The following is a 14629-nucleotide window of genomic DNA, read 5'->3' on the forward strand; positions in this document are numbered from 1 at the left end:
ATTAATTGGATATACCGTATTTTTCGCCCCATAGGACGCACCGGCCCATAGGACGCATCAAGTTATTTGGGGGGGGGGGAAATAAAGAAAAAAAAATTATTCCCCCCCCAGGCGCTTGTGGGGCCGGCAGCGGGGAGAAGCGCTCTTCTCCCCGCAGTCCGCCTTCTGACCAGGTCCGGGGACAGCGGGAAGACGCGCTGCGTCTCCCTGCTGTCCCCGGAGCTTGCAGGGCAGGCAGTGGGGAGAAGCGCTCTTCTCCCCGCCGCCCGCCTTCAGATCACGTCTGGGGACAGCGGGAAGACGCGCTGCGTCTCCCTGCTGTCCCCGGAGCTTGCAGGGCAGGCAGCGGGGAGAAGCGCTCTTCTCCCCGCCGCCCGCCTTCAGATCACGTCCGGGGACAGCGGGAAGATGCGCTGCGTCTCCCAGCTGTCCTCGGAGCTTGCGGGGCAGGCAGCGGGGAGAAGCGCTCTTCTCTCCGCCGCCCGCCTTCAGTTCAGGTTCGGGGACAGCAGGAAGACGCGCTGCGTCTCCCAGCTGTCCCCGGAGCTTGCGGGGCAGGCAGCGGGGAGAAGCGCTCTTCTCCCCGCCGCCCGCCTTCAGATCAGGTCCGGGGACAGCGGGAAGACGCGCTGCGTCTCCCAGCTGTCCCCGGAGCTTGAGGGGCAGGCAGCGGGGAGAAGCGTTCCGGAGGGAATTTCATTTTTCTACAAAACCAAAAAGCGCAGATTGACGAGTCCAGAAGAAACAGGGAAGAAACAGGAACTAAAAGTAGAAGATGGAGAAATTGGAGAAGTCAAAGGAGCAGAAAAAGGAGCAGGTGCCAAGGATGAATTAGAATTGGGGGAAGAAGAAGAAGAGAATGGGGAAAAGGTAGAAGAAGAAAAAGAAGAGGAAGAAGAAGAGTCAGATAAATTATAAAAGCGTAAAAAGCAAACTAAATTTATTTAATTGGAAATCACCATGGCACTAAAATTATGGAATTGGAATATTAATGGGATGAATGAGGGGAAAAAACGGGATAAAATTTTTAAAAAAGAAAAATCTGGACGTCGCAAGGAAACATAGGAAAATTTTGATTAACAAAAGATTAGGAAACGAATTTGTATCTTCAGATAAAGAGAAAAAAGAGGGGTAGTTCTATATATCAAAAGTAAAATTGAATCACAACAAATCTTCAAAGATGAAGAAGGAAGGATGATTGCAGTACGGATCAAATGGCAGGGCGAAAATTTGATAATTGTCGGGATCTATGCACCTAATGGAAACAAGACAGATTTTTATAAATCTTTAGAAGAAAAACTATTTGAATATATGGACCAGAAAATCATAGTAATGGGAGACATGAATGGAGTGGTCTCATTGGAAATGGACAGAATAAGAGATGGATCAAGCAAAGAAGGAAAATTGCCTAAGACGTTTTTCGCAATGGTAAAGAATTATAATTTGATCGATATTTGGAGACTCAGATATCCATTGGAAAAACAATTCACTTATTTCTCTGAACCGAATCAGTCAATGTCAAGAATAGATCAAATATGGGTGTCGAACGATTTAACTCCAAGAATTCTTCAAATTGAGATCCAAACAAGAATAATTTCAGACCATAATCCAATAAAAATGGAATTGAAATGATTCGAAAAAAGAACCTTTAGATGGAGAATCAATGATTACCTCTTCGACGATCAAAAAATCATTGAAAAAGCACAAAAGAAATTAACTGAGTATTTTGTGGACAACAGCAATAAAGGAACGAAGATGAGTGTAGTATGGGATGCAAGCAAGGCAGTGATGAGAGGTTTCTTTATCCAACAGAATTCTTTGAAGAATAAGAATAGAGAAAAAGGGGAAAAAGAAATCCTAAAGCAGATTATGGACAATGAACAAAAATTACTGTATTTTTCGCCCTATAGGACGCACTTTTTCCCCTCCAAAAATGAAGGGGAAATCTGGGTGCGTCCTATGGGGCGAATGCAGGCTTTCGCTGAAGCTTGGAGAGCGAGAGGGGTCGGTGCGCACCGATCCCTCTCGCTCTCCAGGCTTCAGGAAGACATCCGCAGCCTAGGCAGCCCTGCGGGAGGTCCCGCAGGGCTGTCTAGGCTGCGGATAGCAGCCTGCTTCCCGGAGCGTCGGGCGCCCTGAAAGCAGAGCGCCCGGCACTTCGGGAACACATCCGCAGCCTAGCAGAGCGCCCCTCACGCCGGGCAGACATCCGCAGCGTGGGGAGCCCTGCAGGAGTTCCCCACAGGGCTCCCCACGCTGCGGATAGCAGCCTGCCACCCGGCGGGCGGGGCGCCCTGAAGCAGGGCGTCCCTCGCGCCGGGCAGACATCGGCCAGCCCCACAAGCTCGGGGGACAGCAGGGAGGCGCAGCGCCGCCATCCCGCTGTTCCTCGACCTGGTTCAGTTTCCCCGACCTGCTTTTGGGGAGGGAAATAAAGGGGAAAAAATTTCCTTTATTTCCCCCCCAAAAAACTAGATGCATCCTATGGGACGAAAAATACGGTAATTAAAAAACCAAATAATTTAAAAATAAAACAAGAGATTAAGACTTTACAAACACAATTTGCAATGATCATAAATAAAGAAATAGAACTGAATATTAAAAGGTTAAGACAAAAAAACTTTGAATTTGCGAACAAATCTGGTAAATGGCTTGCGTGGCAAACCAAAAAGAGAAAAGAGCAAAATACAATTAATAAAATTATTGTAAACGGAGAAGAGGTTGACAATCCGAAAGGAATTAGAAAAGGATTTTTGGACTTTTATAGACAACTATATAAAAACAGAGAAAGAAATAATATGAGGAAAATAGAACGATTTTTGAAAGAAAAAAAGGTGCAGAAGATCCCGGCAGAAAAGAAAGACCAACTGAATGCCCCAATAGGAAACGAGGAGATAAAAGAGGCCATAAAGGAAAAGGGGGAAAGCCCCTGGACCAGATGGATTCACACCAGGCTACTATAAAGAACTGAGAGATGCTTTAATGACACCATTGAAAGAAGTCATGAACAATATTTTAAAAGAAAGAGACATCCCTGAAATGTGGAAAGAAGCATTTATTACACTTATCCCTAAACAGGACTCAGATTTAACACAAGTTAAAAATTACAGGCCTATTTCACTGCTTAATACAGACTATAAGATATTTGCATGGATTTTAGCGAACAGATTGAAAAAGATATTGCAAGAAATTATTCACAAAGATCAAGCGGGTTTCCTTCCAGGCAGGCAGATGAAAGATAATATAAGAAATGTAATTAATATTTTGGAATATCTAACTGCCAGGAATGAGAAACAAGCTATATTAATGTTTGTAGATGCGGAAAAGGCCTTTGACAATATTGCTTGGGATTTTATGTTGAAGAACTTGGAATATATGGATGTGGGGATAGAGTTTTTTAATGGGATAAAAGCAATTTATACAGAGCAGAAAGCAAAATTAATTGTTAATAATGTGATTACAGAAGATATCAAAATAACAAAAGGAACTAGACAGGGATGTCCACTCTCACCACTGCTATTTATAATGGTCCTAGAGGTTTTTTTGAGGTCGATGAGACAAAATGAATTAATAAAAGGGGTAACAGTTGGTCAGAATGAATACAAAGTGAAAGCCTTTGCAGATGATCTAGTAATTACGATTGAAGAACCATTAGAAAGTGTAAAAGAAGTATTGGAAGAGATTGAGAAATTTGGAAATGTGGCAGGGTTCAGACTAAACAAGAACTAAAATAATTGCTAAAAATGTGGATCAAAGTATGATAGAAATAATGCAACAAAGAATAGAGATAGAGGTGGTGAAAAAGGTAAAATATTTAGGAATTTGGTTAACTCCTAAAAATATTGATTTGTTTCAGAATAATTATACACCGGTCTGGAATGGAATAAGGAAAGATTTGGAGATGTGGGGAAGATTGAAGTTATCTTTTTGGGGTAGAACCTCTATGGTTAAAATGAGTGTTCTTCCAAAGATGTTATTTTTGTTTCAGACTATCCCCATAATAAAGGGGGTAGTAATTTTTAAAGAGTGGCAAAGAGTGCTCTCAAGGTATATCTGGCAGGGTAAGAAGCCGAGAATTAAATTTAAGTTCTTAACAGATGCAAAGGAAAGAGGAGGCTTCGCCCTGCCGGACTTGAAACTATACTACGAAGCAGCATGTCTTTGCTGGTTGAAAGAATGGATAAAATTAGAGAATAGGGAGTTATTAGATTTAGAAGGATTTGACAACAGATTTGGATGGCACGCGTATTTATGGTGTGAAAAGAATAAAATTCATAAAGGTTTCGGGAACCACATATTTCGGAGCTCACTAATAGAAATATGGGATAGGTACAAAAACATATTAGAACCCAGAGTTCCACACTGGTTGTCTCCATTAGAGGTTATGAGTGTAAAGAAAATAAATATGAGAGGTAACTGGATTACATATGGTCAATTGATAATCAAAGAAGGAGGAAAATGGAAACTAAAGCCATACGAACAAGTTAGAGAACATGTTTATGACTGGTTGCATTATTTTCAGGTTAATGAAATGTTTAAAAAAGATATCAAAGAAAAGGGTTATGTAGAAAAAGACTCAAAGTTCCGGACAGAAGTGATAAATAATGATTCTAAAATTCTGTCAAAAATGTACAAAATATTGTTGGAATGGAATATGAAAGATGAGGAAGTTAAATCGGGAATGGTACAATGGGCCAAAGATTTTGGTTACAATATACAGTTTGAGGATTGGGAAAAACTGTGGAAGGAGAACTTAAGATTCACTGCTTGTATGGCACTAAAAGAAAATGTTATGAAAATGTTTTACAGATGGTATATCACACCGGTAAAATTAGCAAAAATGTATAAGATTTGTAATAAGTGTTGGAAATGTAAGGAAACAGAAGGAACGTTTTATCACATGTGGTGGGAGTGTAAGAAAGTGAAGGGATTTTGGAAGATGATATACAATGAAATGAAAAAGATGTTAAAATGTACATCTGCAAAGAAACCAGAGATATTTCTTTTAGGGATTACAGGAAATGAAATAAGAAGAAAGGACTGTAAACTTTTCCAATATGCAGTTACAGCAGCAAGAATTCTACTGGCCCAGAAATGGAAACAAGAGGAAATACCGACGGTAGAAGAATGGAGACTGAAGCTGACAGACTATGCAGAACTGGACAGATTAACTGGGAAAATTAGATATCTTCGAGACCAAAAGTTCATCGAGGACTGGGGGAAATTTGTCGAATATCTGAAAAGAACGTGTGATGTGCAAACAATGCTAGTGGGGTTCCAAGAAGCACTGTGAAAGTTGAGATATATTGTTTGAAAGAAATAGAAGTGGGAGGGAAGGTTAATGGCAATATAAACAGAAGAAATGCGTAACTGGGAGGCAAATATGGATGATTGTCAGAGAAGCTGAAGGAAGTCCAAATAGAGTTAAATTTGTGGAAATTCTGATATGATTGTTTATTTGTGTTGGAAAATTAATAAAAATTATTAAAAAACAACAACAGAGAGGCCTGGAGGGTGGCAATTGGCCCCTGGGACTGAGGTCCCCACCCTTGTCTCACATCTAAAAGACCATGTTCCCAAGAGATGCAGATTTGTGGCCACATGTTACGGGCAACACTTGAAAAGCGGCAGTGTGTGAACCATAATTCCGAAGGCTTCCCTGGAGATGGCAGGAGAAAGCTTCCATCTGCTGCTAATCTTAACAGCTAACTGTCTCTCCTCCTATCCCCCGCCTCCACCTCCGGAAAGTTGGCTGCTGGAGTAGAAATATTCTCTTGCCTCTCTCTGGTCTTCTCTGCCCATCTCTGAGGGAGTTTCAGCTTAACACCTGGCTCATTGGCATACGATTTGTGTAATGGGTAGCAAAATATCTTATACCTCCCCAAGTCAGAACTGGGTTATATTGCCTTGTAAAACAAACACTTACAGAAGTCTCCAAGTCCACAGTTGAGCCTGTCAGACAGAAGTCAGAGTTTTGTGGGCTGATTATGGCTTTGGCTAGAGGGCTTCGGTTCAGAAGAAGGAGGGCCTTGAACATTTGCTCCGTTGTCACTAAAGAACTGACCACCACACACCTGACATTCTTATCAACACCGGACAAATTTCCTTGTGTCTTGACAGACAGGAGACAGGCATCCTGCTCTTTCATCTCTGAGAGAGAGAGAGAGAGAGAGAGAGAGAGAGAGAGAGAGAGAGAGAGAGAGAGAGAGAGATACACAGGGGTACAATTCAGAAACCACAGTGTGGCATTCAAATCATGATTTGAGAGCTTTTCTAGCATACATATTAACAGACTGTACATTGTTTAGAGTTCTTTGCCTGCTTCCATTTCCCAAAACCGTGGCTTGTAACCCCACTTCAAACAATGGCTTCTGATCTCAATCCATGGCTTCTTGGCTTGCCAGTGGATGATAAACCATGGTTTGTCAACTCAAAACTTCATGCCAAACTATAGTTAAGCTTTCTTAACCACAAAGCTTGGTGCAATACCTGGACTGAGCCAGAATTTCATGCTGAAATAGCAGAAATGGGTCCCCCATCCCAAATCAAATAACTTACTGACACCAAGGGTTGGCTAACATAATTGTTTTGTACACTTACTTATTAGTTTAAAAAAAAAAAAAAACACCTACCAGTATAAAACCGAGTCACATAGCCCACATGGCGTAATGGACAGCTCTCTGCCTTGCCTTCTTTGCTATAGAAGCTTTGCTTTTCAGACAATATTAAGAACACCAAGTCACATTCCTTTGGGTGCAGCTGTTTCTCTAAATTGCTTCTTGAGATGTTAACTGGAGAAGTAATTTGAACGCAGAACAAAAATATGCAAGCATTTAGCCACATACAGATACAACTAGGTTGTTACCAAAAGCTCTTAATTAAACAGTAGGCATGTCGAGCACAAGTTGCTACAGCTGAACTTTGAATTCCAGATGTTTTTGGTTACCCAGTCACACATTCTAATAAATAATTCACTCAATTTAGTTGTATGAGCTTTTTCATTGGTGAGACCTGCTGAGGTCCATTTTGGAGAGAGAAAGCATTCTGGGTAATGAGATAAAGCAGGCTCACCTTGCCTCAATCCTCGTTTTTTTTCTTTTTAATCAAATAAAATTGATTTTTATTCATTATTCATTTAATCATTTGCAGCACCTGGATATCAGTTTGTTTGTCACAGATATTGGTTTATTTTATTTCATAAAATTTATACACCGCTTGTTTGGTTTTTCACAACTTCAAAGCAGTTTACCAAAAGATTAAAACATTTTTTAAAAATCAAATCAACGAGAAACTGAAAACAGGCTAAAATACACATCAACATTCTGTGTTGGGCAGAAAAGCAAAAAAGATACAGGCAGAATAAAGTATAATAGCCCTTGACTGCTCACCCCAACAGTCTAGTGTTAACACAAGCACTTCTGTTATCTACTACAACCACCATTAAAAACAGGAGTGCATTTCTACTTCCCATTTGTTTATATGCAGTGAAATTCTCACTCACTCACTCACTCACTCACTTGTAAAATCTGCTTCATTTGTGTCTGCATTGAAGTTCAGCAAATTCAACTCAAAAGGCCTTTGCTCTTTTGATTTCTGGTTCTCTAGCCACTCCTGTGCCATCTGCAGGGAAATGGAAGCATAGGCTTAAGAGACTGCTCTTCCACCACATGTGGGCTGCTACAACCATTGGGCAGGATTCCCTGCTCATAAATGGGGCCCAGAGAGTCTGTGGCTCACCACAGTTAACTTTATTGACTGATTTTCACAGAGAGCAAAAGGAGTTACAGTCTAAGGAAATAATAAAATCCCTGCTTGCAGCAGCCCAACAACTGGTGGCACAAAACTTAGCAAACTTGCAACTTTTCTTATGAGGACAAAAGATATGGACAGTGATATTAATGAAGAAACTTACCAAATATATGAAAGCTCTATATTGAACATAAGACTCCAACCATTTTATGGACATATGATGTTCTGTTATTACTTTCCTGTTTGGGAATCCATCGAATTAGCAGCCTCCATCTACTCATGGACAATTGTGATGCAATGTATTTTGTTAAATACACATGCTCTTGCTCAGTGGGATTGGGAGGGAGGACTGTATTGCTTAAAAAAATGTCTATTGATGTATTAGCATAATTTTGACGCGTACATTTGTAAAACTAAATAAAAACATTCAACACCTGCCCCATCCAAAAAAAACCCAAATGGGACACTTTTAACCCCGCTCCCCCTTGCCAAAAAACCCTAGAGTCCACTACTACACTAGTGCAACAGTTAGGCTTACAAAAATCCCTTTTGCATGAACGAGACACGCCTTTCAAAGGCTGGTGTGGGGAATCTGTTTAGGGAAGTTTTTAATGTCTGATGTTGTATTGTATTTTTAATATTTTGTTGGAAGCCGCCCAGAGTGGTGGGGTGGTAATTTTTATTATTATTATTATTATTATTATTATTATTATTATTATTATTATTATTATTAATTTAACTTTTGGCCTTCCAATTATTGCTGGACTACAATGCCCATCCATCCATCCATCCCTGGTGCCACTGGCCATATACTAGGGCTGATGGGAGTTGTAGTTGAGTAACATCTGGAGGGTCACAGATGTTCCCCCACCTCCTGTCCTAAGACAACATCCACACCCTACATTTTAAAGCACTGCTATACCACTTTAAACAGCCATGGCTCCTTCCCGCATAGGCTGTAATGGTCTCAGACAGGCAAGCAAGCCTTGATAAGATTTAATGACTCCCTGTCAGTTTTATGGTACATTTATAATAAATTACATCCAGAGTGCAGCTCCCAGCCTGACACTCTTGAAACAAGTTAGTCACTCTAAGTCTCCGCCCTTGTCACACCAAGAAGGATGCCAAAGTCCAGCCTTTCCCCTTTTGCACTTCCGTTGCATTCTAACCTTTTCAGCTCTCAAAAGAAGAACTCCCTGTCCGCTGCCTTTCTGCTGGTTGCTTAGCAACCCTCCCACTGCCGTCTATCTCTCCCCCTCCCCTTTCTCTAGCTGAGTCAGGGAACTCTTGATGAAAGGGGGTCAAGCCCACCTCCTCCTGCTCTGTCTGCGATCTTTGGTCTCCAGAGTCGGACTCTTCCCCGGCATTCAATTCAGCCATGTCCCTGACATAGGCATCCTGGGAAATGGAGTTTGTCAAGGATGCTGAGAGTTGTTAGGAGAGCCCTTTTCCTCTCACACAGAGCTACAATTTCTAGAGTGGTTTAACAATCAAGCAATAGGAGCCTCTTCTTGACACCGTTAATGAACTACAGTTCCCAAGATGCTTTGGGGGAAGCCAAGACTGTTTAAAGTGGTACAATACTGATTTAAATGTATGTGCAGGTGTGGCTTAAGTTTAATTGGGGAGGACGAAACTTTCATTTTTAGGAAGGATTCAGCCATAAAGATGAATATTTTACCTAAGATGTTATTCTTATTCCAAACAATACCAATAATAAATAACACAAGCTGCTTTAAGGAATGGCAAAGAGATATTTCAATATTTGTCTGGCGGGGAGAAAGCCAAGAATAAAGCATAACATTTTGATGGATACTAAAGATAGAGGTGGCTTTGCAATGCCAGACTTTTGATTGTATTGATAATACACAATTGCTAGATCTAGAAGGATACGGTAATAAATTTAGCTGGGACGTATGTTTACAGTATGGTAAAGCGACGATATATAAAAAGTTCTCAAATCGTGTACTCAGGAAGAACTTATATAGAGTCTGAGAGAAGTATAAAGACTTACTGGAAATGTTATTGTACACATGTAAGTTCATTAGCAGGATTAACTTAAACCAAACAGACTGGCGCGGCTCCCTAGGCTTGCGGATAGCAGGCTGTTCTGGGGGCTGGGGTCGGGGGAAGCTCGGGTTTCCCCCGCGCCAGCCCTGTGCCTGGGGGGGAATTTTTTTCCCCTTTATTTCCCCCCCCCAAAAAAAACCTAGGTGCGTCCTATAGGGCGGTGCGTCCTATAGGGCGGTGCGTCCTATAGGGCGGTGCGTCCTATGGGGCGAAAAATACGGTATTTGTTTGAAAATATTGGATCTGTATTTTTGTCAAAATATTTTTGAAAAATGTAATTAAAAAAGCAATTTCACAGAAAAAAACAAAACATGGAAAAGAAATGGGTGACCTATAGGGACCTACTGGACCTCACAGAAGAGGGTGTGATGCTTAAGAACAGGCATAGGCAAACTCGGCCCTCCAGCTGTTTTGGGACTACAACTCCCATCATCCCTGACCACTGGTCCTGTTAGCTAGGGATGATGGGAATTGTAGTCCCAAAACATCTGGAGGGCCGAGTTTGCCTATGGCTGCTTAAGAAGTTAGAGGATAAAAAGGATTGGTTGATCAATTAGTTGCAATACTATCAACTGATTGAAGTATTTAAACAAGGTAAGAAGCATGGGTTTATTAATCAAAGCTCTCAGTTTGAAAAAGAGTTATTAGAGAACAGAGAAAAACTAATTTCAAAGATGTATAAGAGGCTTTTAGGATGAGAAACTAAAGATTGAAATAGATAAATCTGCTATGATCCACTAGCGATGTGGGCACAATATAGAGATGAAGGCATAGGAAAAACTGTAGAAATTGAATATAAAATTCTCAATGTGTTATGTTTTGAAAGAAAACTTTATGAAAATGACTCACAGATGGTACTTGGCACCGAGTAAGCTAGCAAAAATGTACAAATCAGAGTCAGGCTTATGTTGGAAATGTAAAGAAGCAGAAGACACTTTTTACCATATGTGGTGGACATGTAAAGTGGCTAAGAGTTTTTGGGAGCTGGTTTATAATGAGGTTAAAAAATTACATAAGGTGATGCTCCCAAAAAACTCCAAGGCATTTCTCTTAGGGATAACTGGGTCAGATGTTTCAAGAAGACAGACGACCCAATTGTATGCTACAACAGCAGCAAGAGTACTCTATGCACAAAAATGGCGAAATCAGGAGACACCTACTAAAGAAGAGTGGCAGTTTAAACTGACAGAATATGCCGAATTGGCAAACTTAACTATGGAAATTAGAGATCAAGAAGAGGTAGGTTTTAAGGAGGAGTGGAAACCTTTGGTTGAATATTTAAAGAATTATTGTAAACATGTTAAAACGTAGGTAGGATTTGAATGAAGAACAGCAACTGAATACTTGTTGTTGAGTACAGTGTGGAAAAGACAAGGTATAGAATATTGATAATATGCAGCAAATTTAAAAATTACGGGGGAAACCATGGAGGGGGGCGGGGAAGTTGAACACAAAATGGATGTGTATTTGGAAACATGTGTCAACTTTTGAAAGAGAGAGAGAGAGAGAGAGTTTAATTGCAGCTAGTGGGAGGATTTCCTTTGAGGAGGAAAGAGAAAAATGAGATGGTCTGTTGCCAGCTTACCGTTTCAAATGCATTTAGCATCATTAAGGGGAAGAAAGTATTGAAGTAGTCATTGTAATCCTCAAACTTGGCTGTGACAGGGGCAACAATAGACTGAAGGAGATGGCTTGGTGGCCCAAACAGTTTAAAGTTTGCAAACATGTCATAGTTCCACTTCAGCACCTCTCTGGTGAAAATCCCATGGTGTCTCTGCTGGGCATTCACAATGTTTGCTTGTGCAAAGGGTTGGTGCACTTTGTTCCAAGAACCAGCTCTGGGGGTGGGCAGCGCCATGACAATATGGTTATTTTGCACATTCAGCAACTGAGGGGTGTTGTTTGAAATCCGAGGCTGGAGAATGCTGCTCAGCATCGGGGTCTTGAACTGCAAGTCATCATTACTACCCTGCAGTGGGCTTGCAGATATATTGACTTCCATGTTTGAGAGGTAACTGCCATCTTCTATTTGTGAACACAGTTCCATGTCCACTGGATCCAACTGTGTAAGAAAGAAGCCGTCACCATCTTTGTTCTCATTCAATTGGGGCTCTCTCTTTTTCAAAGCCACATCCTCGTCACATGGGCTAGAGGAGGGATCTGGAAAGGTCAAATGACTGGTTTTACTAGCTCCAGCAGAACTTTCCTTCTGATTTTCCACCCCCACCATACTGGCAGACTGCACAGGTCTTAGCTCTGCCGCCTTGGGTTTTTTGGCTGGCTGAGCCTCCTGAGTTTCTCCGTGAGTACACTGACAATTCTCTCTCTCTTTGGGGTTTGTCTGCCTATAGAGCTGACGTTTTTGGCAGGCAAAATTGTTCTTATTTCTAGTAGTTAGTTGCTGAGCATTTACTAATTGTGATGTCCTTTCCTGGGGAACATCCACCTCGCCAACAATTTCCCTGTAACTGCGCGACTCAGCAAGACTGTCCTGTGTGCACTGAGCAAGTTCAGCTGCTCTTTGGACTTTCTCTGATAGGCCATGTTTCTCTGTCACTAAGGTTGGGGCTGGCATATGTTGGATTTCGTTGGGTGGGACCAGAGCAGGAGTAGATCTTGCCAGTTTTGCCAGCAGTGGTTTTTTACTGTGCATGCTTGGCTTGATGCTTCCCTTGGGACTTTCTCTAGCTGTTTTAACCTGCCCATATTCTGCAGAGCTCTTCCCTGGCTGAATAGTGGATTCTTTGACAGCAGGTGCTGACCCTGAAGGACTGGCAGATGCTGATGTACTGGGCAGAACTGGATCTGTGCACCTGGAACAGCTTCCATTGCCAGCACATATCCCTGTGAAATTTGAGCATACCACTGCATTTCCCTTGCCGATGTGGCCTTCACGAGCTGCTGTATGATGTATGAGGTCTGGAGTAGTCAATGGCTCTTGCTCTGGGGCACTGAATTTCTTCTCAAGGCACACGTCCACTTGCCCTTTCCTGCTCTCTCTACCAGCTTTCATTTTGTTTTCATCCTCATCTGAAGAAGCGTCAGAAATAATGACTTGGTTTGGGGAATCATCTGCACCAGCAGACAACTTGTTGCTCTCTCGGGCAGACAAAGTTTGAACAGCGCCTTTAGCTTTCCTCTTAATGCATTTTTGGTGACGGATGATGCTTTCCTGGCTAGAGTCAATGGGTAAACTGGTTCCTTTAGCACACACAACAGAGGCCTTGCCTGAGCTTGCCTCTGATTTGCAAGGCAATGTGTCTGATGTGCTGCCTCTGGCTACAATGATTTCACTCCTCTGCCCTTCCTGGCTCTTTGTTCTGTCTCTGACCAACTGCAGCTTTTCTGTTCCTGGCTCCAGATTGGTATTTCCTCTCCTACTGCTTTCAGGTAACAGTTTTAATTGCAGGGTGCTGTCTGGTTTCAGAGATCTGATTTTGCTTGTAAGGTCATTTAGACCAACCTTTCTCTCCAAAGCACTGCTGCTGTTACCATTCTTTTCTGTAAGAGATCTGGAAGAACTGGGCTTCTCCTTTGTGCTGAAGTCTTTGGTCTCCAGGTCTTGAAAACCGAGGCCAACGCTTTTGTAGAAGGGATCTTGCTTGTTTTGGACCCCTGGCCATTGATGAGACACCACATTTTTCTGGGCATCCATGTGTCTGTTTGCTAACACAGACAAGCAGGGTAGGTGCTCATTGTCCATATTCATTGGACACCTGTCTTCCTGCCTTTTGTGGTTCATCAGGAAAGTAGGTGAAGTTACACAAACAGGAGGGCTCTTCACAAGGGAGGAAGGATTTAACGATTTGCTCATGATGCTCCATATGATCTCCTTCAGAGTGTTCTGTAATTCTAGAGCCTGCGGGGAACTCAGCTCCCAGTGCTTGTGGCTACGGCGAAGCAAGTTGAGTTCATCAAGGAACTGCTTACAAGTGGGTGACTGCACAACCTGATACCCTTCCTTCAGGATGTTACGGATCAGTTTCATGCAGGCAAACTGTATGGGCTCAGGTTCCCAAGATGGTGATGTCACTGTGCTTCTTAAGCTATTCCTGACTACTCTTCTCTCAATGCCAGGCATGAACACCGTACTTGGAAGCATGACACATTTCACCACTATCCACACCCACATTTCTGAGCTGATCCACAGAAAATGAAGGCAATTTTTCTTAAGGCTGCACTCAACAACAGTCACCAAGATCCAGATGAAGAACTCAGACACTTTGTCACAAGTCTCAACAGTGCCACTGAGGACATTTTGGATTTCCAAACACAGGTGATGAATGACCACTATGCTGTAGGCAATCCCCAGGTCCTTCAGGTCCATAAGGGAGTGGATAAAAGGGATGAACCATAAAAAAGTGCTGTTGTGCAACTGCATGTCTTGGCCGATGTCAGAATGTAACAGGTCGGTCAGAGTCTGCATATCTTTGTACAAGTAGAGGCAGTAATCAGGACAAATGGTATCCTGAAACAGGAAACAGGAAGTCAATGTTTAGCAGCATGTTCTCAACTTTCCTGCTCTGCATATCCAACAACAACCCGCCTCACTTCAAGGATTTCACTAGGATGGGAAAGGGGGATTTGTCACCCTTCAAGTGTTGCTGGACTTCAAATTCCACCAGCCCCAGCTAGCATGGCCAACAATCAGAGATATGGGAGTTGTAGCCACAGGTCCCCTGTCCCTATACTAGTCACTATACAGTGATCTTTTGGGGGGGGGGGTATTGCCAGCCAACAAGGCTAGAAACATTTTTTTAAAAAATGAAAAAAGACAAGGTTTTCAAGGGGGTGAATTCTGTCGCCAATA

At 42.2% G+C, this 14629-nt stretch overlaps 1 protein-coding gene across 1 annotated transcript in view; it reads right to left on the bottom strand.

Annotated features, from left to right (window-relative positions):
• Nucleotides 1-14629, bottom strand: part of LOC128406010 (probable helicase senataxin) — a 183090-nt gene that overhangs the window by 90113 nt on the left and 78348 nt on the right. Inside the window, 4 exon segments of the mRNA XM_053373059.1 lie at nucleotides 5927-6150; nucleotides 6633-6791; nucleotides 7518-7620; nucleotides 11405-14287. Coding sequence (XP_053229034.1) covers nucleotides 5927-6150; nucleotides 6633-6791; nucleotides 7518-7620; nucleotides 11405-14287 — 3369 coding nt within the window.

This window comes from Podarcis raffonei, chromosome W (genome assembly GCF_027172205.1).
Source record: "Podarcis raffonei isolate rPodRaf1 chromosome W, rPodRaf1.pri, whole genome shotgun sequence".
Taxonomy (NCBI): domain Eukaryota; kingdom Metazoa; phylum Chordata; class Lepidosauria; order Squamata; family Lacertidae; genus Podarcis; species Podarcis raffonei.